The sequence below is a fragment of the Rhinoderma darwinii genome, chromosome 1 (assembly GCF_050947455.1).
Source record: "Rhinoderma darwinii isolate aRhiDar2 chromosome 1, aRhiDar2.hap1, whole genome shotgun sequence".
In the NCBI taxonomy this organism is placed as follows: domain Eukaryota; kingdom Metazoa; phylum Chordata; class Amphibia; order Anura; family Rhinodermatidae; genus Rhinoderma; species Rhinoderma darwinii.
Genome location: NC_134687.1, coordinates 211,676,524 through 211,703,088, shown reverse-complemented (window position 1 = coordinate 211,703,088; position 26,565 = coordinate 211,676,524). Strand labels below are relative to the sequence as shown.

Sequence of the window (26,565 nt, the reverse complement as noted above, 5' to 3'; positions counted from 1 at the left end):
TAACGTCTATGGCCGAGGGCCGTCGTTCAAACTTACCCCCTGACGGTCCCGGCCATGGACATCTGTGTTCTCGGTGACATCTCCCTCCAGTGAGACGCCGGCACTCACTTCCGGGTTCTGGGACTATTTCCCACAGGGCGCAAACGCCCGCGCGTGCATGGCCTCAAAGGGCCAGTACGCGTCCAGCTGTCATTATTCGCTAATTAGCCCAGAATGCTGCTGGACTATAAAAAGGGCTCTGTCCACTTGATCCTTGCCTGAGCGTTGTTGTATACCTAAAGTTTGTCTTGCAAATGGTCTCTGTGTTTTCCAGTTCCCAGTGTTACCCGTTCCTGCTGCCTGTACCCTGTATCCCATGCTATCGTATCTACTGAGCCATCTACAGTGAAAGTCAAGTCATGTCTCCGCTACTGTCTACATTGCCTCAGGTACCCTTTCTGGACTATAGACATTGTTTTGTACCTAGTTAGCTAGCTGCTATCCCGCTACGCGGTACGGCCCAGTGGGTCCACACCCCGCCCCGTGACAACAACATAGTTGATGTCCGTCTAGATGAGATGTGTAAACGTTTTTTAGAGAGATGTTACCCTAGAAGTGTGGTGAATAGACATAAAGAGAGGGTACTGAAACACTATAGGAAGGATTTCCTAAGTGGGAGGAATAAAGTTGAGGAGAAGCCTAGGATCCTGTTTGTCTCTACCTATTCTAATGGTAGTAAAAAGTTGAGCTATATTATTTTAAAAAAAATGGTCTATACTTCTGCAAGCATTCCCTGACATTCTAGAGTTTAATTCTCCTCCCTTAATGTCCTTTAGGAGGTCTAAAAGTTTGAAGGATCGTTTAGTCAAGACTGACACTCTAAGCCAGAGGATTTCTGGCCATGGTAAAACAGAATGCTTCCCCTGTCTGGGCTGCTGCAATTGCAACAGCATGCAGAAGGGGAACAGTTTTGTACACCCCCGAACTGGCAAACGCTACTTTACAAAACAATTTTTTACATGTAGGTCTGATTATGTTATCTATCTTTTACATTGCCCATGTGGGATGTTTTTTGTAGGCGAGACTACCCAAGAGGGCAGAAATAGGCTTAACCAACATAAGTACACTATTCGCCAAAAAAAGCTGGATTTACCTATCCCACAACATTTTGAGAATCATCGACACAATGTTTCACAATTTGGCTTTAGAATTATTGATGGGTCCCTGTGTTATGCAGGGGAGGTAATAGGGAAGCTATGTTAAAAAGGTTGGAGCTTTGTTGGATCTATGAGCTTGACTGCTTGGAACCAAAAGGCCTGAATCGGGAGTTTAAAATTGGCTCACTCTTCTAGCTTCTCTTCTATATACGTGTCTTAACCATGTTGCTGTGGGTTTGTTTTTAAATTTAAGTGCTTAGATCTGTAAGTTGTGAACTAACGGTCATATTGATCTGTTATGATGCTTTTATGTTTTGTATTATTCTATAATAAAGTTTATTTTCTTTTTCTTTTAGATTGTTTACACATATTGGAACTTGTAAACCCTGTGAAGACGGACTGATTTGATATAATGTTATAACTTTTTTCTGTTCAAATTTTCCCTCTGCCATATGTATCTGCTTCTGATGTCATGCATTATAATAAAATGGTATCTGGATATGGCTTTTGGTGATTTAATTCCATTAGCTAAAATATTTTATCGTTCCCTGATGCCTTTCATTGCTACTTATGCATCTTTTTGCTTTTTTTGGCTTTTATTGAGTAATTGATTTTCCCTATTGGCTGTTATCCTACGAGCTGTTCTTTGCTCGGAAGGTCCAATAAGTGAATTTTGCTTGGCACCTGGTCTCGTATAAACGGACGTTTATTAATATATAAAATTATAGGATAAAAATATACTGATTATGCCATTTAAAAATAGGCGATATTATAGTGGAACGTAAAATGGTATATCTGACTGATTGCTTTAAATATTGTAATAGTTGACATCTTGGAGATATTATGTTTGACGCTACTCACTGTGTGTGTGGAGCGGGTAACCATGGGAGCGGCACTCGATGACATGTCATGGAGCTTGCGGTCACATGATCGGGGTTACTAAACTACAATGTTTGTTGTTATGACGTCTATTGAATCCCGCGCATGGGCAGTAAGGAGAGCTGAATGCCGATGTATTTAAACTAAATTCGATGAGTCCTGACTGTTTGTCTAATCTGACAGTCCGGTCATACATCTACTAGGGCAGGGGTCTCAAACTCGGTCGGGTAAGTGGGCCACATATAGAAAAAATGTGATGTTGACGGGCCGCATTACTTTCAAATTTGATACATTACAAAATTATTAATTCGTTATTTGAACTATTATAAACTATGTTACTATAATACTACATTACTATAACAATACTGCGTTACTATAATACTACATTACTATAATAATAGCACTAGGTTTAAACTTACCAGAAATTTGCAAGATTTCTCCACGTGGTTATTTAAACAATCCACTTTTACAGTTTAAGTGTCGCTAAATGCAGTCCGGCAGCTCAGTTGGCAGCGTTTGGCAGACACACAAATGTCAAAATTAGGCAGCCCCTTTTTAGATCGTGCCACAGAGCACTCTATAGATACTGCCACAGTGCCCTCTGTAGATACTGCCACAGTGCTTTCGGTAGATGCTGCCACAGTGCCCTCTGTAGATGCTGCCACAGTGCCCTCTGTAGATGCTGCCACAGTGCCCTCTGTAGATGCTGCCACAGTGCCCTCTGTAGATGCTGCCACAGTGCCCTCTGTAGATGCTGCCACAGTGCCCTCTGTAGATGCTGCCACAGTGCCCTCTGCAGATGCTGCCACAGTGCCCTCTGCAGATGCTGCCACAGTGCCCTCTGCGGATGCTGCCACAGTGCCCTCTGCGGATGCTGCCACAGTGCCCTCTGCGGATGCTGCCACAGTGCCCTCTGCGGATGCTGCCACAGTGCCCTCTGTAGATGCTGCCACAGTGCCCTCTGTAGATGCTGCTGCTGTGATGTCAGGGGCAACCCCAGAGCCGGCGTTCCAGAGCGGTATAGACACTAATATAGACTCTACTCTGGAACTCTGGGGAAGCAACTGACATCAGTGTCCATATATGGAGAGTGTTGTCAGGGGCTTGCCCAGAGCTGGAGTCCCACAGCAGAGCCGCTTCTAGCACCCTGCCTGGGATTCCAGCTCTGCTCCTGACATCACTGTTCATATATGGACAGAGATGTCAGGGGCAACCCCAGAGCTGGAGTCCCCAGGCAGAGCGCTACTAGCGCTGCTACTGGGACTCCAGCTGTTCTGCTGACATCACTGTCCAGTTCTGGGGAATCGCTAGACATCGCTGTCCATATGTGGACAGCGATGTCAGGGGATTCCACAGAGTCCCGGAGCAGAGCCTATGCTAGCGCTCTGCCCAGGGACTCCGCTCTGGGGAAGACCCTGACAAAACTGTCGATATATGGACAGCGATGTCGGGGATTTCCACAGAATCCCGGAGCAGAGCCTATGCTAGTGCTCTGTTCGGGACTCCGCTCTGGGGAAGACCCTGACATCGCGTGTCCATTCATGGACAGCGATGTCAGGGATTTCACAGAGTACTGGAGCAGAGCCGATACTAGCGGCTCTGTGTCCGCGGGCCGCAGATGACAGCCTCAGGGGCCGCATGCGGCCCGCGGGCCGTGTGCTTGAGACCCCTGTACTAGGGTATTGTATAGATTTTTTCACATATGTATGTATTTATACTGCTGTATTGTTTTTTTTTAAATCTAATTGTGCTACATGTGCATTTGCATATGTAATCACTGTTGTGATGTCATTTCCGCAATATAAATCTCACATTTGCACTTTATTGCTTGAGAAAGACCCTCACTTGGGTCGAAACGTCACTATTTATGGTGGAATAAAGACACCTTCATACCTTAATAACTGTGTGTGCTGCGGTCTCTCTACCTTTTTTTTTGTCACTTGTAATACAAGCCACATTCACTTGTATCCGAGTCCTCAGGACTCAGATACAAATGAATACTATAGGCTGCAGGCCACGTTAGGCCTGCAGCCTATAAGGCGCTAGGAGGACTCCCTGCGCAGGCCGGCGAGATGACTTACTGCATCACGTCGGTCTGCGCATGCGTCTGGCCCAGAGGATGCGCATGCGTCCGGCTGGAACGGCCGTTGCGGGAACGGGGCAAGGTAAGAACAATATATATTTCTTTTTTTTAGGGGGATAGCGCTTTGTGGCCCTAAATGCAAGGGGGGAGCGCTGTGTGTCCCTATATACAAGGGAGGAGCGCTGTGTGGCGCTATATACAAGGTGGGAGTGCTGTGTGGCTCTAAGTATGAGGGGGGCGTGCTGTGTGGCCCTATATACAAGGTGGGATCACTGTGTGGCCCTATGTACAAGGGGGAAGCGCTGTGTGGCCCTATATACAAGGTGGGAGCACTGTGTGGCCCTATGTACAAGGGGGAAGCGTTGTGTGCTCCAATATACAAGGGGGGAGCACTGTGTGGCCCTATATACAAGAGGAGGAGCGCTGTCTGGTCCTATATACAAGGGGGAATGCACTGTGTGGCCTTATATACAATGGGTGTAGAGCGGTGTTGCCCTATATACAATAGGGGAGAACTGTGTGGCAGTATATACAAGGGCGGAGCACTGTGTGGCACTATATACGAGGGGGCAGCGCTGTGTGGCACTATATACGAGGGGGCAGCGCTGTGTGGCACTGTATACAAGGGGGAGCGCTGTGTGGCGCTATATACAAGGGGGGAGGTCACTATCCATATATGGACATTAACGTCAGGGGCTCCTCGAGTTGGCAAAGGGGATTCCCCTCAAGGAGTAGCCACTGACGTCTCTGTCCATATATGGACAGTGACATCAGGGCTTCCCTCTACGAGTGGAAACCCTGGCCTATGCTCTGGCTGGGGATTCCGCTCCTAGAGGGAGTCCCAATGGCGCTATCTAGACGGGGGTGGCGCTAGCCTCAAGGGGGGTTTGGCACTATCAACATGGACACTGTGGCACGATCTACATGGGCACTAGCACTGTATATGTGGGCACTGGCACTAGGGGAAGCTAGGGGGCATTATACTGTATGGGGGTACCTATGGGGGCATTATGCTGTATGGGTGCATCTGTGTTGAATTTATACTGTATGGGTGCATCTATGGGGGAATTTTACTGTATAGTGGCAGCTATTTGCCATTATACTGTGTGGGGGCAGCTATTTGGCATTATACTGTGTGCGAGGCACTATGGGAGCATGATACTGTGTGGGCTGACCCAGGTGTGTATGGGCGGGGCATTGGGTGGAATCAGGTGTGGCTTAAAATAAAAAATTGCTGAGGCACGAGCCGAATCGGTTGTCCTTCTTTATGATACTTGAAAGTTGGGAGGTATGCCAATATGTTACCATTTTGGTCCAAATAGAGGAACACTGGCCGCCTGGGGGCTCCCTTTCACCCTCGATCATAAAGCCACTATTTATGTAAAGGATGTGCCAGACACAGCTTCTGAGTCAACGCCCATAGGTAATCAGTCTGCACCTGCTTCTATGTCTGTGAGACTGACTCCATCTTCCACCACTCAGGATGGCAGGCTTAGGAGTGGGAGAGCCTATCACAGCCTGGCCAGACGGAGCTAGCTCCCGCCCTCTGTCTATTTATACCTGCCTTTCCTGTTCCTCCTTTGCTTGTGATTCTTCTCTGCTGGTTTCCTGGTGCTGCTGCAGCTTCTTGAACTACTGACCCTCTGCTTGTTATTGACCTCGGCTTTACTGACCACTCTTCTGCTCTGCTTTTTGTACCTCGCTCATCTCCTGGTTTGACTCGGCTCGTTCACCTCGCTTGTTGCTCACGGTGTTCCCGTGGGCAACTTACCCATTTCCCCGGCTTCTTTGTACCCTTGTCTGTTTGTCTGTCGTGCACCTATTGAGTGTAGGGACCGTTGCCCAGTTGTACCCCGTCGCCTAGGGCGGGTCGTTGCAAGTAGGCAGGGACTGAGTGGCGGGTAGATTAGGGCTCACCTGTCTGTCTCCCTACCCCATCACTACAATTTTTATATATATATATACTGTACATAAATACTTAGTAAGCACATCAACCCCTTCCCGACATTTGACGTATCCATGCGCCAAAGTCGGGTAGGGTAAGTACGGAGCGGGCTCACGGAGTGAACCCGCTCCATACGATGCGGGTGTCGGCTATTTGTTACAGCCGACACTTCAGAGTAATGAGCGGCATCGCGCTCAAGCGAGATCCCGCTTGTTTAAATTGTTAAATTCTGCGGTCAATAGCGACCGCAGCATTTAAATCGTTAGAAAGAGGGGGGCGACCCCCTCTAACCCTTCATCGCGCCCCCCGCAATGCAATCGCTTGGGGGCAATGGTTGCTATGGCTGCCTGGGGGCCAAATGAAGGCCCCCAGGTCCGCCATCTTTGTACACCTATTAAGCCCGGCCTCCGGCAGGGCTTAGTAGATACCTGTCAGAATCACGATATACTGCAATACATTAGTATTGCAGTATATCGTGCAAGCGATCTAACGATCGCTGGTTGAAGTCCCCTAGTGGGACTAATAAAGAAAAAGTAAAAATTAGTTAAATAAAGTTGTTGTTGTTTTGTGTGTAAAAAAAAAAAAATAATAAAATATATATGTATATTAAAAGTTTAAAAAAACTCCTTTTTCCCATTTTCCCCCTAGAACATAGTAAAAAAGTATCCGTAGAAGTCTGAACTATTGCAATATATCATTATTTAACCCGTACTGTGAACGCTGTAAAAAAAAAATTGTAAACGCCAGAATCTCTATTTTTTTAGTCACCTAATCTCCCACAAAAAATGAAATAAAAAGTGATCAAACCGTTGCGTGTACACCAAAATGGTATTATAAAAAACTACAGCTTATCCCCAAAAAAAAAAAGTTATGGCTCTTGGAATTTGGCGACACAAAATAAATTTTTGTTTTTTACACCTAGGTTATTACTTGTAAAAGTAGTAAGATATAGAAAAAACTATATATATTTGGTATCGCCGTAATCGGGTTGACCCACAGAATAAAGTTAACATGTTGTTTTAATTGCACAGTGAATTCCGTAAAAACGGCGCTCAAAAAACCATGGAGGAATCGCTGTTTTTTTCATTTTCTACCCCACAAATAATTTTTTTCCCGTTTCCTAGTACATTATATGGCAAAATAAATGGTATGAAAAACTACAACTCGTCTTGCAAAAATCAAGCCCTCGTACTATATCGACGGAAAAATAAAGACGTTATGGCTTCTGGAAAGTGGGGAGGAAAAAACTAAAATCTGAAAAAGGGCTGCGGCGGGAAGGGGTTAAACACATATCCACAGATCCAGTCATGAGGACAAGTAGCCATCTTCCTCTCTCCATCATGTCCAAGAATTATTGGTATTACATAGCAAAGCATCCCCCATATAAAAAAAAAAAGCAATAACATAAAGATGTCAGAAAGAGGTAATAAAATGCTTCAGTCAATCTGTATGATAAACTGCCAATTAATCCATGTCCTTGTTAAAACCAGTTTAATACATGTATTTAGCATTCAATAGCAAACTTGCATGAACTAATCCTAATCTAGAACAAACTGTAGCCCCACCCAGTCTATTACTTAACTATTTACTTACTACCACTTTAACACCATGTTAAATATTTAAGTATTCCAGCACATATCTAAGCGATAGCCTACCATGAAATGTGAATGTTGGTTTTAGATAATAAGGGAAAATTGTACTTGTTTCCTAAGGGACAATCTAATTAAGCAGTAACTCTTTAAAGAGGCTCTGTCACCAGATTTTGCAACCCCTATCTGCTAATGTAGATTACAGTAACGTTTTTATTTTTAAAAAACGAGCATTTTTGGCCAAGTTATGACCATTTTTGTATTTATGCAAATGAGGCTTGCAAAAGTACAACTGGGCGTGTTTAAAAGTAAAAGTACAACTGGGCGTGTATTATGTGCGTACATCGGGGCGTTTTTACTTCTTTTACTAGCTGGGCGTTCTGACGAGAAGTATCATCCACTTCTCTTCAGAACACCCAGCTTCTGGCAGATCACGCTGTGACGTCACTTCCCCAGGTCCTGCATCGTGTCAGACAAGCGAGGACACATCGGCACCAGAGGCTACAGTTGATTCTGCAGCAGCATCAGCGTTTGCAGGTAAGTAGCTACATCGACTTACCTGCAAACGCCGATGCTGCTGCAGAATCAACTGTAGCCTCTGGTGCCGATGTGTCCTCGCTCGTCCGACACGATGCAGGACCTGTGAGTGACGTCACAGCGTGATCTATCGAGAACACGCTGTGTGTCTGTGCACTGCCAGAAGCTGGGCGTTCTGAAGAGAAGTGGATGATACTTCTCGTCAGAACGCCCAGCTAGTAAAAGTAGTAAAAACGCCCCGATGTACGCACATAATACACGCCCAGTTGTACTTTTACTTTTAAACACGCCCAGTTGTACTTTTGCAAGCCTCATTTGCATAAATACAAAAATGGTCATAACTTGGCCAAAAATGCTCGTTTTTTAAAAATAAAAACGTTACTGTAATCTACATTGCAGCGCCGATCTGCTGCAATAGCAGATAGGGGTTGCAAAATCTGGTGACAGAGCCTCTTTAAATGCTGCATATTAGGCCCCATGCCCGCTTCAGTTTTTTCCTTCCGGGTGCTAGCCGTTTTTCTGATGGCTAGCACCCTGACCCATTCATTTAATTGGGGCCATGCACACTTCAGTTTTTTTTTACGGTCCCGTTGTTCCGTTCCGATTCAAAGTAGAGTCCTACTTTGGTCCGAGATTCAGTGACCGTGAGGCCCATGCAAGTCAATGGGGCCGTCAAAAAAACTGAAGGCACACGGAAGGCATCCGTGTGCCGTCCGTGTGTGACGGAGCCGTTGCCTAGCAATGGCCGGGCGCGCAGAAAAACATTACAAAAATATTACACTAATCGGCAGCCACTTGTCTCTATCAATCACTGATAGAGAAAAGAGGCTGCTGATTAAAATAAAAAGCATTTCATACATACCCGGTCGTTGTCTTGGTGACGAGTCCCTCTTCTTCCTTCAGTCCGACCTTCTTTTCTGACGCGGCAGCTTGTGATTGGCTGCAGAGGCCGCTGCAGCCTGTGATTGGCTGCAGAGGCCGCTGCAGCCTGTGATTGGCTGCAGAGGCGGTCACGTGGGATGAAGCATCATCCCTGGAGGCCGACATCCTGACGTGCGTGACCGCCACTACAGCCTGTGATTGGCTGCAGCGGCGACATGGATGAAACGTCATTTCTGGAGGCCGGACAGGAGGAATGTAAGTATGAACTTATTTTTTATATTTTTTTATTACATTAAAATTTTATTTTCTGTGCACCGAGCATGTTACTGTCAAGGTTGCGGAAAGAGTTACCTCCGATCAGTGCAGCCCATTAACTCTTTCAGCACCCTGGACAGTACCATGCTCGGCGCACGGAAACACGGAGTGCACACGGCCGCTAAAACGGTCACACGGATCCGTCACAAACGGCCGTGAAAACTGTGGCGGAAGTGTGCACCGAGACCTTAGTGAAAAATTACAAGATTGGAATATTACTCAATACAATCCTATTATACTTGCCAACTACAGTTGTTTCACTTCTCCAACTAAGTTCTTCATTATGTCAGGCTGATTATATGAGGTTAGTGTGATTTGAGATACAGGAATAAAGCAATGGGTCGTCAACTGCAATATAATGAATTATCTGTTATAACTTCTAAAGTTATTAAAAAAATTAATATTTATTATTAACATCACAAGTTCCATAGGGCAGAAAATGCCCAAAAGAGTATTATATCTATGGCCATGTTACATAGCAAGTTCTTTTATACAGGTCACAGAACGCTGAGGTGATCTCTAATATTCTTAAAAGGGTTGTCCCGTCAGGGTTAAATTAAATGACCGCTCCCCCTGGTGATCAATCGAAGTGCCGAAAGCCAAGACTTTGTGTTTATATGGTGCATTCAACACATGGTCACAAAGAATGGCAGCACCCTGTTTCCAAGGGCTCTTTACTCAGACTAATAGGGAAAGGGATCTCTAATACGGCAAGTCTCCTCTATGATGTTGTATATAGAAACTCCAGATGCTGATACTCCTTTTTGTTAGAAAAGTCCCCAGACTATAAGCTGATTCCAGGGTGTTTTGCTGCTGGGACCCTTAACGATCAGCTGTAAGCTGTAGCTCCACTATAGTAGAAATGAAACATTACATGCACAGCCATTCTGGATCCTCCAGAGCAAGAGATGGTCTTCTAGGCACCATCCGGTCAGACTTATAAACTGGTGACCAGAGCCTCTTTAAGGACCCGAATCCATAGGTGCCCAATCTCCTACCTAAGGTGATAGATGCTGTAATGTAGATAACAACAGTTTTTGGTTGTTTTACGGAGTTATGACTATTTTTCGTTTTATGCTAATTCCTTCTAAATGCCCAACTGGGTGTTTTTTCACTTTACAACACCCACGTGCTCTAAAGAGAAGTGTATGACACTGACCAATCAGCGTCATACACTTCTCTACATTCATGTTCAGCTGTGAGATCACGCTGTGCTGTCACTTACTCCCTCATTAACTTTACCGGAGTGTAGGGAGAATGAAAAGACCTCGCCTCCAGCCAGGAGGCGAGGCCTTTTCATTCTCCCGACACTTAGGTAAAGTTACTGTGGGAGTGACAGCGAGATCACGCTGTGCTGTGAGTACATCTGGACATGAATGAAGAGAAGTGTATGACGCTGATTGGTCAGCGTCATACACTTCTCTTTACAAATGCGCACTTTCTCTGAAGTAAAAAAAAATGCCCACTTGGGCATTAAGAAGAAATTCGCATAAAACTAAAAATAGTCCTACTTCCATCAAAAATAAACTTTAAGAAAACCCCCCAAAAAAACTTGTTATCTACATTACAGCGCCTATCACTTCAGGTAGGAGATAGGGCACTTATAAACTGGTGACAGAGCCTCTTTAACCCTTTGAAGACCGAGCTCATTTTGGCCTTCAGGACCAGACCCATTTTTTCAAATCTGACATGTTACTTTATGTGGTAATAACTCCGGAATGCTTTTGCCTATCCAAGCGATTCCGAGATTGTTTTCTCATGACATATTGTACTTTATATTAGTGGAAAAATTTGGTCAATAAATTCATTGCTTATTTGTGAAAAACACCAAAATATAGAGAAAATTTGCAAAAATTATGATTTTTCTAATTTTAAATGTATCTGCTTGTAAAACAGATAGTAATACCACACAAAATAGTTACTATTTCACATATTCCATATGTCTACTTTATATTTGCATAGTTTTTTGAACATTATTTTATTTTTCTAGGACGTTACAAGGCTTAGTACTTTACCAGCAATTTCTCACATTTTCAAGAAAATTTCAAAAGGCGATTTTTACATGGACCAGTTCAGTTCTAAAGCGGCTTTGAGGGCCTTATGTACTAGATAGACCCCATAAATCACCCCATATTAAAAACTGCACCCCTCAAAGTATTCAAAACAGCATTCAGAAAGTTTCTTAACCCTTTAGGCGTTTCACATTAATTAAAGCAATGCAGAGGGGAAATTGACAAATTTTATTTTTTTTGCTGCAATTCATTTGTAATACATTTTTTTCTGTAACACAGAAGGTCTTACCAGAGAAACGCAACACAATATTTATTACCCAGATTCTGCCGTTTTTAGAAATATCCCACATGTGGCCCTAGTGTGATAATGGAATGAATACCGGCCTCAGAAGCAAAGGAGCACCTAGTGGATTTTGTGGCCTCCTTTTTTTAGAATATATTTTAGGCACCATGTCAGGTTTGAAGAGGTGTAGTGCCAAAACAGTGGAAATCCCCCAAAAGTGACACGGTTTTGGAAACTGCACCCCTCAAGGAATTTTTCTAGGGGTATAGTTAGCATCCACACAGGTCTTCTGCTATATTTATTGGAGTTTGCCTGTGAAAGTGAAAATCTACTTTTTTTCTGAAAAAATATATAAAAAAAAGATATTTGCAAGGAATAAAGAATAAAAAGCACCCCAAAACTTGTAAAGCTACTTCTCCCGATTACAGCAATACCCCATATGTGGTAATAAACTGCTGTTTGGACCCACGGCAGAGCTCAGAAGGGAGGGAGCGGCATTTGGATTTTGAAGCGCAAATTTTGCTGGATTGGTTTTCAGTGCCATGTCGTGTTTGCAACGCCCTGGAGGAAACAAAACAGTGGAAACCCCCCAAAAGTGACCCCATTTTGTAGACTACACCCCTCAAGGAATGTTTCTAGGGGTATAGTTAGCATTTTGACCCCACAGTTTTTTTGCTGAATCTAGTAGAATTAGGCTGTGAAAATGAAAATCTACTTTTTTCTGAAAAAACATAGAAATGTTTAATTTTTACAATAAATAAAGGAGAAAAATCACCCAAAAGTTTGTAAAGCAATTTGTCCTGATTACAGCAATACGCCATATGTGGTAAAAAAAAACTTCTGTTTGGACCCACGGCAAGACTCAGAAGGGAAGGAACAATATTTGGCTTTTGGAGCTCAAATTTAGCTGGAATGGTTTTCGGGTGTCATGTCGCATTTGAGTTACCAAAACAGTGGAAACCTCCCAAAAGTCCCTTTAGGGGACTGGAACGAGCGATCATTAGGTCGCTGGTACAATATACTGCAGTACTAATGTATTGCAGTATAATATCATTTTTACAGGCTCCTGTAACAGCGCGATCGCTGTTCCTGTCCATTAGTCCCGGGTGTCAGCTGTAATACACAGCGGACACCTGCAGAATATGGCGCGGGCGCAGCGCATGAGCCCGCTCCATATATAACCCCCCCCCCCCCGCACCACGACATGCTATTAAGTCGTGGTGCATGAAGGCATTAATGCGCAGCGGATGGTGCAAAGTGAAAATTAAAATTTTCCACTGATATGCCATTTTAACGCACAATATGTTGTGCCCAGTTTGTGCCACTGAAGACAAATACCTCATACAATGTTGAGCGGGTTCTCCCGGATATAAAATATCATATATGTGGACGTAAGCTGGTGTTTGGGCACGCTGTGAGGCTCAGAAGGGAGGGAGCGCCATTTGGCTTTTGGAGCGCAGAGTTTGCTTGGTAACTGCTCTGTTTGGGGTTTTGCTGGTATTTCAGTTTATGATGTGGGGGTATGTGTAAATTGGGCATCAGGACATAAGAGGGTATAATAATTCGGTAAATAAATGATAAATGGCGCCCGATCTTATCAGCTTTTGGACACTGCACAATTTCTGTCGCTATATTCTGAGAGCCAGAACTTTTTTTATTTTTTCTTCACCGGAGCCGTGCGAGGACTTATTTGTTGCGGGACAATCAGTAGTTTTCATTGGTACCATTTTAGGGTACATGTGATTTTTTTTTTTTATCACTTTTTAAAAGATTTTTTGGGCAAGCAAAGTGACAAAAAAACAAATTCTGACAATGTTTTTTGTCTTTTTTTTTTTTTACACTTTTCACCGTGCGCTATAAATGACATTTTACTTTATTCTGCGGGTCGATACGATTACGGCGATACCAGATGTATATAGTTTTTTTTATGTTTTGTGGCATTTGCGCAATAAAATCACTTTTCGATAAAAAAAAAATTTTTGGTGTCACCATATTCTGAGAGCCATAACTTTTTTATTTTTCAGTCAAAAAAGCTGTGTAAGGGCTTGTTTTTTGCGGGACGGCTTGTCGTTTTTTAATTGGTACTATTTTAGGGTACATGCGACTTTTTGATCACTTTTTATTCTATATTTTTGGAGGGTTGATGACCAAAAAAATAGTGATTCTGACATTGCTTTTTAATAAAAAAAATTTGCGCTGTTCATCGTGCGGAAAAAATAATATTATAGTTTTATAGTTTGGGTCGTTACGAACGCGGTGATGCCAAATATGTGTACTTTTTTTAACATTTTCATTTTTTTCCTATAATAAAAGACTTATTATAGGAAAAAAAGCATTTTTTTGATTTTGTAACTTATAACTTATTTTTACACTTTTATAAAACATTTTTATTACTTTATTTTTTACTTTTTACTTGTTTTACTTGAAGAACTGCAGCACTGATAGCTGCTATAATACATTACACTACCTAGGTAGTGTAACGTATTATAAACTGTCAGTGTGACGCTGAGAGTCACACTGACAGGAAGCTTATGAGGACCTGCCTCCGGCTGGTTCTCATAGGCTGCTGTGCATGGCAGACCCGGGGGCTGTTGTATGGCCCCCGGTTCTGCCTTATAACCGACTGCAGCACCCGCAATCGGTCCTCGGGAAAGTTTGTTGTAGCAACAAACTTTCCAGTTTGTTGTAGTAACAAACTTTCCAGTTCGTTGCTACAACAAGCTTTCCCTGCGATCACATGACCGGGACCTGAACCAATTAGGTCCCGGTCATGTCTCCGGGACCAGAGGCAGGGGTTAACAGAGCGATCCGGGTGTCAGCGCTACTCTGAGACACCCGGATCGTGCTTTTAAGACCCACCGTGAATTCACGTCGGCACTGCATAGAGCCCAGCAAATGCTGACGTGAATATACAGTGGGCGGTCGGGAAGCGGTTAAACACTTTCCACCGATAGCCATTATTGCTATTTAGTTTTTTCCCTCCCTACCTTGCAAAGCCATTATTTTTATTTTTGCGTTGAAATAGCCATATGAGGTCTTGTTGTTTGTGGGACGAGTTGTTTTAAGGATACCATTTAATGTACAGTACAAAATAATGTGCTGAGAAACTGAAAAATAAAACTATTGTGGGGTGGAATGGGAAACAAAACGATTTCTCCATTGTAGCTGTAGTTTTGATCAGTATCATTTTTAGGTACATCCAATTTTTTTTCCATGTTTTTATTAACATTTTTGGGTGAAACTAAGGTGACCAAAATACAGCAATTCTGGTGAGGTTTTTTTTTTTTTTTTTTTTAATCCTTTGAGTTAAATAATGTTATGCTGTAATAGTTTCTGAGTTTTAGGACGCAGAAAAACCAATTATGTATATTTTTTAATTTTTTACATTGCTTTATGGAAATAAAGGGAAAATGTTTTTTGTTTTTTTTAGTCTCTCTAGGGAACTTGAACAATCCATAGTTTGATAGCTGGTACAATACATTGCAATACATATGTATTTCAGTGTATCGCCTTCTTTAGGCCCCCAGGCTGCCATGGCAACAATCGGTACATGGCAGCCCTTTGTGTGGCCCGATGGAGTGACAGAGGGGACCCCCCTCTTTCTAACGGCCTGTGAGCTCGCTCCATACAACCCCCTCTACCGACTATGGCGCACAGTTATGTCAAATGTCGGTAAGAGCTTAAAGGCGGACCCTCCTCCATTAAACCAGACAAACGCTTAAATGCTAGTCAGTCAGGAAATGAAGACATTTATCCTGAGGGGGAAGTGGTTGAAAATTATTAGGTTTTGCTGAGTGGAATAGGAGGAGCGGACGGTGAAGAATAAGAAATTGCTGAACAGGTGAAGGTAAGCAAGCCCAATGGAGGTGGAGCATGGACTAACCTCCTCCATTCTTATGTCACATGGTAGTATAGCATTGACATCAATTTAAACGTGTATTATTTACATCAATTGAACTTTCCATTGATGTGAATAATATTAAAGAATGTAAACATGAACATAAATAATCATTAACAAACTCCGGATTTTAAAACCAAAGTGGCGAGTGTTTTCTGTATTTTTATTTCAAGTAACGTTGTTGTTTCGTTTTTTAATACTGTCTATTCTCAGATGAAACTACTTGTCAATTTGAATGTTTGCATGATATAATGGAATTTCATCAATTATTAAACTAAGTAATTAATCATTTGATGCTAAATAATAATCATATACAGCACACTACTTAAATGAGTACACCTCCTCTAAGCTTATATAGATAATTTGTTTCTAGATTATTACAATTCATGGAAAGATTTTTAAAAATTTGTGATTTATTAAACATATACAAGCACATACAAAAACATATGTCATTAACCCCTTCCCTCTTTAGCCACTTTTGACCTTCCTGACAGAGCCTCATTTTTCAAATCTGACATGTGTCACTTTATGTGGTAATAACTCCGGAATGCTTTCACCTATCCAAGCGATTCTGAGATTGTTTTCTCGTGACACATTGGACTTTATGTTACTGGCAAAATTTGCTTGATATGTTCAGTATTTAATTGTGAAAAACACCAAAAATTGGCGAAAAATTGCAAAAATTAGCATTTTTCTCAATTTAAATGTATCTGCTTGTAAGACAGGCAGATATACCACACAAAATTTTTGCTAATTAACATCACCCATATGTCTACTTTAGATTGGCATCGTTTTTTAAACATCCTTTTATTTTTCTATGACCTCACAAGACTTAGAACTTTAGCAGCAATTTCTCACATTTTCAAGAAAATTTCAAAAGGCTATTTTTACAGGGGCCAGTTCAGTTGTGAAGTGGTTTTGAGGGCCTTATATATTAGAAACCCCAAAAAAGTCACCCCATTTTAAAAACTTCACCCCTCAAAGTATTCAAAACAGCATTTAGAAAATGTCTTAACCCTTTAAACATTTCACAGGAATTAAAGCAAAGTAGAGGTGAAATTTCCAAATTTCATATTTTTCTGCAGAAATACATTTTTAATACAATTTGTTTTATAACACAGAAGGTTTTACCAGAGAAATGCAACTCAATATTTGTTGCCCAGTTTCTGCAGTTTTAGGAAATATCCCACATGTGGCCGTAGCGTGCTACTGGACTGAAGCACCGGCATCCGAAGCAAAGGAGCACCTAGTGGATTTTGGGGCCTTATTTTTGTTAGAATATATTTTAGGCACCATGTCAGGTTTGAAGGGCTCTTGCGGTGCCAAAACAGTCAAAATCCCCCAAAAGTGACCCCATCTGGGAAACTAGACACCTCAAGGAAATTATCTAGGGGTGTAGTGAGCATTTTGACCGCACAGGTTTTTTACAGAAATTATTGGAAGTAGGCCGTGAAAATTAAAATCAACATTTCTTCAAAGAAAATGTAGGTTTAGCGATTTTTTTTCTCATTTCCACAAGGACTATAGGAGAAAAAGCACCGCAAAATTTGTAAAGCAATTTCTCCCGAGTAAAACAATGCCCCACATGTGGTAATAAACGGTTGTTTAGAGACACGGCGTGGCTGAGAAGGGAAAGAGCGCTATTTGGCTTTTGGAGTTCACATTTAGCAGGAATGGTTTGCGGAGGCCATGTCACATTTACAAATCCCCTGAGGGGACAAAACAGTGAAAACCCCAAACAAGTGACCCCATTTTGGAAACTATACCCCTTGAGGAAATTATCTAGGGGTGTAGTGAGCATTTTGACCCCACAGGTTTTTTGCAGAAATTTTTGCAAGTAGGCTGTGAAAATGAAAATCTACATTTTTTCAAATAAAATGTAGGTTTAGCTAATTTTTTTTCATTTCCACAAGGACTAAAGGAGAAAAATCACCATAAAATTTGTAAAGAAATTTCTCCCGAGTAAAACAGTACCCCACATGTGGTAATAAATGGCTGTTTGGACACACGGCGAGGCTGAGAAGGGAAAGAGCGCCATTTGGCTTTTGGAGATCACATTTAGCAGGAATGGTTTGCGGAGGCCATGTCACATTTACAAAGCCCCTGAGGGGACAAAACAGTGGAAACCCCCCACAAGTGACCCCATTTTGGAAACAACACCCATTGAGGAAATTATCTAGGGGTATAGTGAGCGATTTGACACCACAGTTTTTTTGCAGAAATTATTGTAAGTAGGCCCTGAAAATAATAATCTAAATTTTTTCAAAGAAAATGTAGGTTTAGCTAATTTTTTCTCATTTCCAGAAGGACTAAAGGAGAAAAAGCACCACAAAATTTGTAAAGCAATTTCTCCCGAGTAAAACAATACCCCACATGTGGTAATAAACGGCTGTTTGGACACACGGCAGGGCTTAGAAGGGAAAGAGCACTATTTGACTTTTTGAGATCACATTTAGCAGGAATGGTTTGCGGAGGCCAGGTCACATTTGCAAAGCCCCTGAGGGGACAAAACAATGAAAACGCCCAAAAAGGGACTCCATTTAGGAAACTACACCTCTTGAGGAATGCATCTAGGGGTGTAGTGAGCATTTTGACCCCACAGATGTTTCATAGAATTTATTAGAATTAGGCAGTGAAAATAAAAACAGTCCTTTTTCTTCAATAAGACGTAGCTTTAGCGCATATTTTTTCATTTTCTCAACAAATAAAGGAAAAAAAGAACCCAACATTTGTAAAGCAATTTCTCCCGAGTACGGCAATACCCCATATGTAGTCATAAACTGCTGTTTGGGCACACGGCAGGGCTCAGAAGGGAAGGACCGCCATTTGGAGTGCAGATGTTGCTGGATTGGTTTCTGGGCACCTGTGGGCCCAAAACAGTGGAAACCCCCCAGAAGTGACCCCATTTTGTAAACTACACCCCTCAATGCATTTACCAAGGGGTGTAGTAAGCATTTTAACCCTGCAGGTGTTTTGTAGAAATTAGTGTGCGCTCAATGTTGCAGAGTGAAAATGGGATTTTTTTCCATAGATATGCCAATATGTGGTGCCCGGCTTGTGCCACCATAACAAGACAGCCCTCTAATTATTATGCGGTGTTTCCCGGTTTTAGAAACACCCTACATGTGGCCCTAATCTTTTGTCTGGACAGTCGACCAGGCTCAGAAGTGAAGAGTACCATGCGGAGTGGAGGCCTAATTTGGCGATTTACAAAGTATTGGTTCACAACTGCAGAGGCTCAGATGTGAAATAATAAAAAGAAACCCCTGATAAGTGACCCCATTATGGAAACTGCACCCCTCAAGGCATTTATTAAGGGGTGTAGTGAGCATTTTCACCCCACAGGTCTTTTCCATAAATGAATGCGCTGCGGATGGTGCAAATTAAAAATTTATATTTTTCCCTAGATATGCCATTCAGTGGCAAATATGTCATGCCCAGCTTATGACGCTGGAGACACACACCCCAAAAATTGTTAAAAGGGTTCTCACGGGTATGACGATGCCATATATGTTGAAGGAAACTGCTGTTTGGGGACGCTGTAGGGTTCAGGGCCGAGGGAGCACCATTTGGCTTTTGGAGAGCGGATTTTGCTTGGTACTATATTTGTTTGAGTATTGCTGGTGTTTTATAATGTGGGGGTACATGTAAGCGGGGCGGAGTATATAAGGGGCATAGTCAGGTGGTATAAAAAAATAAAAATAATCCATAGATGTGTGTTACGCTGTGAAGCAATCCTTTCCGCACAGGCCAGTGTTGCACTTATAAATGGTGTCATTTCTTATCCCCCTTTTGGTCCACACTCCGCGCCTTTGTAGTTTGAGGAATTTTGCTGGGAAGTGTTGTCCTGGTATAATACGGGCACCGTCGCTTCCAGCGGATATGTTCGGGCCCTCCCCTTCCTGGTTCCCTAATTTTAGGTCCTTGATAAATCGCCTCTTGAAACAGAAGAAATGTTCCCCTTGGGCACAACTGCATATTTTTTTATTTCCTGACTTATTGGAGCCATAACTAATTTTATTTTTTATAGACGTAGCGGTATGAGGGCTGGTTTGTTGCGGGACGAGCTGTAGTTATTATTGGTACCATTTTGGGGTACATGCAACTTTTTGATCACCTTTTATCCTATTTTTTGGGATGCCAGGTAAACAAAAAAACGCAATTCTGGCACAGCTTTTTTCGTTTTTTTATACAGCGTTCACCATGCGTTATAAACTACATGTTAACTTTATTCTGCGGGTCCGTACGATTCCGGCGATACCTAATTTATAGCACTTTTTTATGTTTTACAACTTTTTGCACAATAAAATTACTTTTGTAAAAAGAATTTATTTTTTCTGTCGCCAAGTTGTGAGAACCATAACGTTTTAATTTTTTTGTCGACGGAGGTGTATGAGGGCTTGTTTTTTGCGGGACGAGCTATAGTTTTTATAGGTACCATTTTTGGATACGTGCGACTTTTTGATCACTTTTTATTGTAATATTTGTAGGGCAAAGTGACCAAAAAAACAGAAACTCTGGTAACGTTTTTTACGGGTTTTTTTTACGCTGTTCACCGCGTGCAATAAATAATATAATATTTTGATACCTCCGGTCGTTACGGTCGTGGCGATACCAAATACATATGGTTTATTATTATTTTTCAATAATAAAGGACTTGATAAGAGTAAAAGGGGGATTGTGTTTTATTTGATTACTTGAAACTTTTATTGTTTTCAAACTTTTATTTTTTGCACTTTTTTTTACACTTTTTTATACTTTTTTTACACTTTTTCTCAAGTCCCACTAGGGGACTTGAAGGTCCAACGGTCAGATTTTTTTTTTTCTAATACATTGCACTACCTATGTAGTGCAATGTATTAGATCTGTCAGTCATTCACTGACAGCAAGCCGTTTAGGCTTCGCCTCCCGGCGGGGCCTAAATCGGCTTCCGTAATGGCAGAGCAGGAGACCATTGTGTCTCCTGTTGCCATAACAGCAGTCGCCAGTCCCGATTGCCTGTCAGGGCTGGCGATCTGCTAGTAACCGCTACGATGCAGCAATCGCTTTCGATTGCTGCATCGAAGGGGTTAATGGCAGGGATCGGAGCTAGCTCCGGTTCCTGCCGTTACAGGTGGATGTCAGCTGTACAGTACAGCTGACCTCCACCGCTGATGACGCCGGATCAGCTCCTGACCCGGCGCCATCTTGCCGGCAGCTACGGAAGCCGATCAGGCTCCGCCGCCGGGCGGATCTTGACCGGCTTCGGTGCTAGGCAGACCGGGAGGCCAGTATTAGGCCTCCGGTTGCCATTGCAGCCACCGGAACCCCGGCAATTTCATTGCTGGGGCTCCGATGAGCTGCAAACACCTTAAGTGCAGCGATCGCGTTTGAGCGCTGCACTTAAGGGGTTAATGGCGGGGATCGAAGCTAATTTCGGTCCCCGCCGTTACAGTCGGATGTCAGCTGTAAGATACAGCTGAGATCCGACGATGATGGCACCGACTCAGCTTCTGAGCCGGTGCCAAACGTTTGACGTACATGTACGGCAAGATGCGGGAAGTCAATGCTTTCCATGACGTACATGTACGTCAAATGTCGGGAAGGGGTTAATATCTGTAAAATAAAGAAATTTGGCAACTTAAGGGTATGTTCACACGGCCTATTTACGGACGTAATTCGGGCGTTTTTGCCCCGAATTACGTCTGAAAATAGCGCCTCAATAGCGCTGACAAACATCTGCCCATTGAAAGCAATGGGCAGACGTTTGTCTGTTCACACGAGGCGTATATTTACGCGCCGCTGTCAAATGACGGCGCGTAAATAGACGCCCGCGTCAAAGAAGTGACCTGTCACTTCTTTGGCCGTAATTGGAGCCGCTATTCATTGACTCCAATGAATAGCAGCGCTAATTACGGCCGTAATTGACGCGCCGTTCAAGCGCCTGCACATGCCGGTACGGCTGAATTTACGGGGATGTTTTCAGGCTGAAACATCCCCGTAATTTCAGCCGTTACGGACCCCCGCCGTGTGAACATACCCTTACTCTAATCCAGGGTTGCAGATTTAAGTACACTCTTGAATAAATGCAACCAATAAGTAACATACTATTACTTAGTATGTCCTATGTTACTTTCAAGTACTGCACTGACCTTTCTTGGCATAAAGAGTACAAGTTAATGACATATTGTGACATGTATTCTATTCCACTCCTGAAGGGTGACCTCCCTGAATGACTTGATGCTTGATTGCCTGTGCTGCTTAACATTTCTTTTCCAGGTGCTCTATAGGGGGACATACTTGGCCCTTCAGCACTTTTACACTGTTCTTCCTTTAAGCGTACCTAACTTTTCAGATGACTTTTCAGAATAAGCAGTCAAATGTTTATACATGAGGAATAACACTATTTCTGGCAAATGTATGATTTGTATGCTGAATTTTTAAAAATGTTCCCCTCTGCAGCCCCTATCTTTAATTCTCAGTTGTCTAGTAAGCACACACATAGAAGAGGAGCATCATATATATATTAGAGAAGCAGTAAAATGGAGGACATTATACAGCAGGTATGAACAGTGTAGCGGTGAATCCAGCACTGGGGTGAGGCAGTAACACTAAGGGTATGTTCACACGGAGTGTTTTCAGGCGTATTGTAGAATGCCTACAGACATCTGCCCATATATTTCAATGGGAAATACGGCGTTCTGTTCCGACGGGGCGTTTTTTTACGCCTTGTTTTCCAAAAACGGCACGTAAAAAGACGCCCGCGAAAAAGAAGTGCATGTCACTTCTTGGAACATTTTTGGAGCCGTTTTTCATTGACTCTATAGAAAAACCGCTCCAAAAATGGCCGTAAAACACGCAGTGAAAATCGCGAGTGGCTTAAAAATTATTAGATTAGCATAAATTGTTTGCCCATTTAGTTAGTGTCTATTTAAGAATGCAGCAGTGGTCTTGGAAGAATGTTTGGGGTGATTATCATGTTGAAAAAGTGCTTGGTGACCCAGAATGTGTAGAGGGTAGCATCTTCTCTTTCAAGACTTTGCAGTACATCTGGAAATGCATTATTCCATCGATGAAGTACAATTGCCCCACACCTTTAGCAGTCACAAATCCCCATAAAGGAACTTTACCATTGCCGTACTTCACTGTGGGGACCATGCAGTTCACACTTTATTCATCCCCATTGCAACGCCATATGTTTAGAATGCCATTAGATCCCAAAACATTTACTTTGGTTCTTATTAGACTAGACTATGAATTCCCAAATGTCTTGACCTTTAATAATATGAGCCTTAGCAAGTGCTAAAGAGGCTTTCTTGTGCTTTGGCTTAGCAGTGGCTTCCTGCGTGGACTATAACCATGCAACATCTATGCTGGATACATCTTACTATGTGCAATGAAACAGTCACTCTAGTTTGATATGCAACAGTTTTTGCCAGCTCTGCAGCACTTGTTTGGCGATTTCTCCTGCACCTTCCTCAGCAACACTCGCTTATCATGAGGTAAAAGCTGACGTGACATCTTGAGCATTCCAGGGAGCTTGCCATAAGACCATCTTCTCTTTTTAAGTTTTGTATTTCTTACCTTATTTTATAACAGTGTTTCGCTAATCTTCATGTACCCTTGTCCTCTGTTGTGCAATACATTTCTTTCTCAAACCTCCAGACAATTCTCTCCCATGTGGTGCCAATGTCAACATTAGGTCTGGTAGTGATTTATTGGGTCAAGTACCACTTTCAAATGTCACACTTGTTTGAGTGTGATGGTTTAACAGACAAATCTACTGATCTATTAACCTTAATTAGCACCAGAAAACTATATTAAGTTTCTGTTTACATTTGGGTCAGAACTTTCCATTGTTCTGCTCCGTCATAGGAGGAGAACGTCGAAAAACTGGGTTTGCCGGATCCGTACCTTGACGGAAGCCAACGGTGCCTGATGGAGCTCATTGACTTTAATGAGTTCCATTGAGTTTCCCTCACGGTTTTGCCAGACAAAATAGCGTAGCATGCTGCGCTAGTTTATCTGGCAAAATTGACAGAATCTGCTATGTAGACTCCTAATGGAGCCTCCTGATGCAGATGTGAATGAAGCTGTATTTTATAACTTTCAGGAAGGTGTACACATAAACCATATTTTCTTGTTTAGTATTGTTTCAATGTTAACTGATAACATTGATAATGAAAGTTAAATCCAAATGTAACCCCAAATATGTCTTATTTATAATAAAGATAAATTGCTGAATTTATTAGGTTTCAAAGGGGGTGTACTCATTTATGTTGTGTACTGTATGTAAAAATACTTTTTCATCATGTGCATAGAGTGACTTTTTATGCATCTCATCATCTTATTTGCCTTTGTAGCAGCTGTCTGGTACTGACTTCTACAATTCAGCCTTTTTATATACTAGTATCCCATGTTCAGGCCAAACCCCAGGCCTCGGGACTTGGCACTAAAGTATGCTGTTAAAATGTCCACTTTTTCATATTTTCATGTTCAGGCATTTTATACAGTTACACTTCTGGCAGTTCTCCTATACGTTATATGACCTCTCTCCTTTATCTGTAACTACTTAACTAAAACAAGGCTAATAAGAAAATGACCGTTTAAGAAAGCAATAAGTTTCTATTGTTTTCCTAGGATGAAGAACTAGCCCGTCAGCTGGTGGAGTTGGGCTACAGGGGAAGTGGAGAGGTACTAAAAAGAGAAGAGTTTGAGGCAAGAAAGGCTGCGGCAGAGGCTTCCAGACTCTCCCAAAGAACTCAACAAAAGTAAGTCCCAGCTGTGCCTGGTAACAAGTGGACCACATTCTCTGTATGATTAGAAACAGTTTTATTGGCATTTCCTTCCCCTCCGCATCAAATAAGGACACTAGTTACAGGTCTGATATTGTACCAAGACACATGTGCTGTGCAGATCAGTTAGGGTGAGCGAGCTGGAAGATCTCTGTTGTGCGACCACATTTGACTGTAAGCTACTAATTTATGAAAAGAGGATAATCCTAAAAATATGTGTGCACAACCAGCAGACCATGATGAAAGCACAGGGACCGTACATATTTTCTAAAAATGTATGCGGAAACAAGGGAAGTACTGGAACAGATCACGAATAATCACTGCCCAGAATGTCCCAAGTGTTCTGTTAGTGACAGTAAAATCAAGTTTTCTCCAGTAGTTTCCTCTCTTCTGTTTGATCATTGAAACACGAGTACCAATCTTGACAGAAACAACATAGTTATTATTTCGTCTTCAGTGGCAGCATGTTCCCTTTCTTTCCACGTAGCTCATTTGTTCTTTGTCAGATGCGTTTTACTGTGTCTTTAGGCTTCAGGAAAACAAGTAAGAGACTGGAATAGATAAACGATGAATGCCAAAAAGCATTGCTTACAATATGCAGTACTACAGAGGATATTGTTCCTGACCAAATGCATGTGTCTGTGCGTTTCATCTCTTGCTACATTAAAGTTCAACCATGATAAATGTAAGGTTGAATTATGGATGCACTAAGGGGGAAATGTATTAAGACTGACATTTTATACACCAGTCTTAATAGAAAGAAAATTTGTAGTAAAGTGTGACACATTTATTAAGAGGAACCATCCATTCCTTGCAGTTTATACAATGGTTATATAATCAATATTACAGTGTTTAAGTAGTACAATACAATAATTATTTTGTGGGCCGATTGTGTGTGTGTGTGTGTTGGTATTTTCTGCATTTCTATTAGGAGAGATTGAATATACTGTTTTTTTCTTTATCTTCACATCCATTCTAAAATGCCACATGCAATTCTATTTCAATTATTCCCCAAACTGATTTCTGTAGGTTCGGCCTAGTGGCTCTAGCCGGGGCCGCCATCGGAAATTTCAGGGCCCCATGCAGTGATATTCGTCAGTGCATCGGGGGGTTTACCGTTTGAGCCTTTAAAGGGAGGGAAGTGAGCAGAATTGTCAGCGGGAGGCATAGTAAGCAGCGACCACTAGGGAAGGTTGTCAAAGGGGTTTTCTGAGATATTAAAATTAGTTTAATTTAGGTTGAAAATAGATCAAATTGTAACGTACTTATCTTAGTAATTATGTGCCATTCCCGCACCGCAGGTACCCACCCGCCTGTCCCAAGTCATCTCTGTTTACTTTGCTTACACAACGAAGTGATGTGTTCATGTCACATGATTGTGGCAGCCAGTTGCCGCCGTACGAAGTAAGGGTACTGGAGGTGTGGGAACGGCACAGTATTTACAGTAAACACAAATACAATTAAGTTTATTTTTAAAGTTCTAGCCCTATTGAACCTAATTTTAAATTAAATCTGTCACCGGGTTTATGCTGCTCTATCCTAGGGCAGCATTAAGCAGTGCCGGAAACCCTGATTTCATTGATGTGTCACTTGTCAATATGGTGTCGTTTTCATAAAATCACAGTTTATCAGGTTCAGCGTGAGCCGAGGCTGGAGTCCTCTTAATGATGTGGAGGCACTAATTCTGGAGTCCTCCATATTCATTATATGCAGGCTAATCCCATCCACTGCCACTGATTGAGAGCTTTCTTCTCTATGCACAGTAATATGGAGAAAGATGTCAATCAGCAGCAGGGAGAGCACGCTGCGCTCAGCTTGTGCTGCAACTGTAAACGGTAATTTTATGAAAACTACATCATGTTGACAAGTGACAGACCCCTGAAATAAGGTTATCTGTCAATACTTTATGCTGCCCTGAGATATGGCAGCATAAATCTGGTGACAGATTCCCGTTAATCATAAAGAACAACATCAAGCACCTCTCCCCTACCCCTTCTCCTATACAGTGTGTACACACACACACACACACACACACACACACACACACACACACACACACACACACACACACACACACACACACACACACATACATACATACATACATACATACATACATACATACATACATACATTGGTGCTGGTTGTCACTTACCACTCGACCATTCCACAATATTTTGCTATTGAGAGCAGAATGCATTGGCTCCCCTTGCTGGCTTTCTCTAATTCCAT

At 42.3% G+C, this 26,565-nt stretch overlaps 1 protein-coding gene across 3 annotated transcripts in view; it reads left to right on the top strand.

The window, feature by feature from the left end:
• Positions 1-26,565, top strand: part of CFAP299 (cilia and flagella associated protein 299) — a 504,679-nt gene that overhangs the window by 32,695 nt on the left and 445,419 nt on the right. For all 3 annotated transcript variants that reach the window (XR_012880616.1, XM_075849838.1, XM_075849839.1), the window contains exon 2: positions 24,179-24,309. Coding sequence is in view for 2 of the 3 variants with exons in the window: in XM_075849838.1 (XP_075705953.1) it covers positions 24,179-24,309 (131 nt within the window). In the remaining variant the exon portion in view is untranslated. The remainder of the gene's footprint in view (positions 1-24,178; positions 24,310-26,565) is intronic.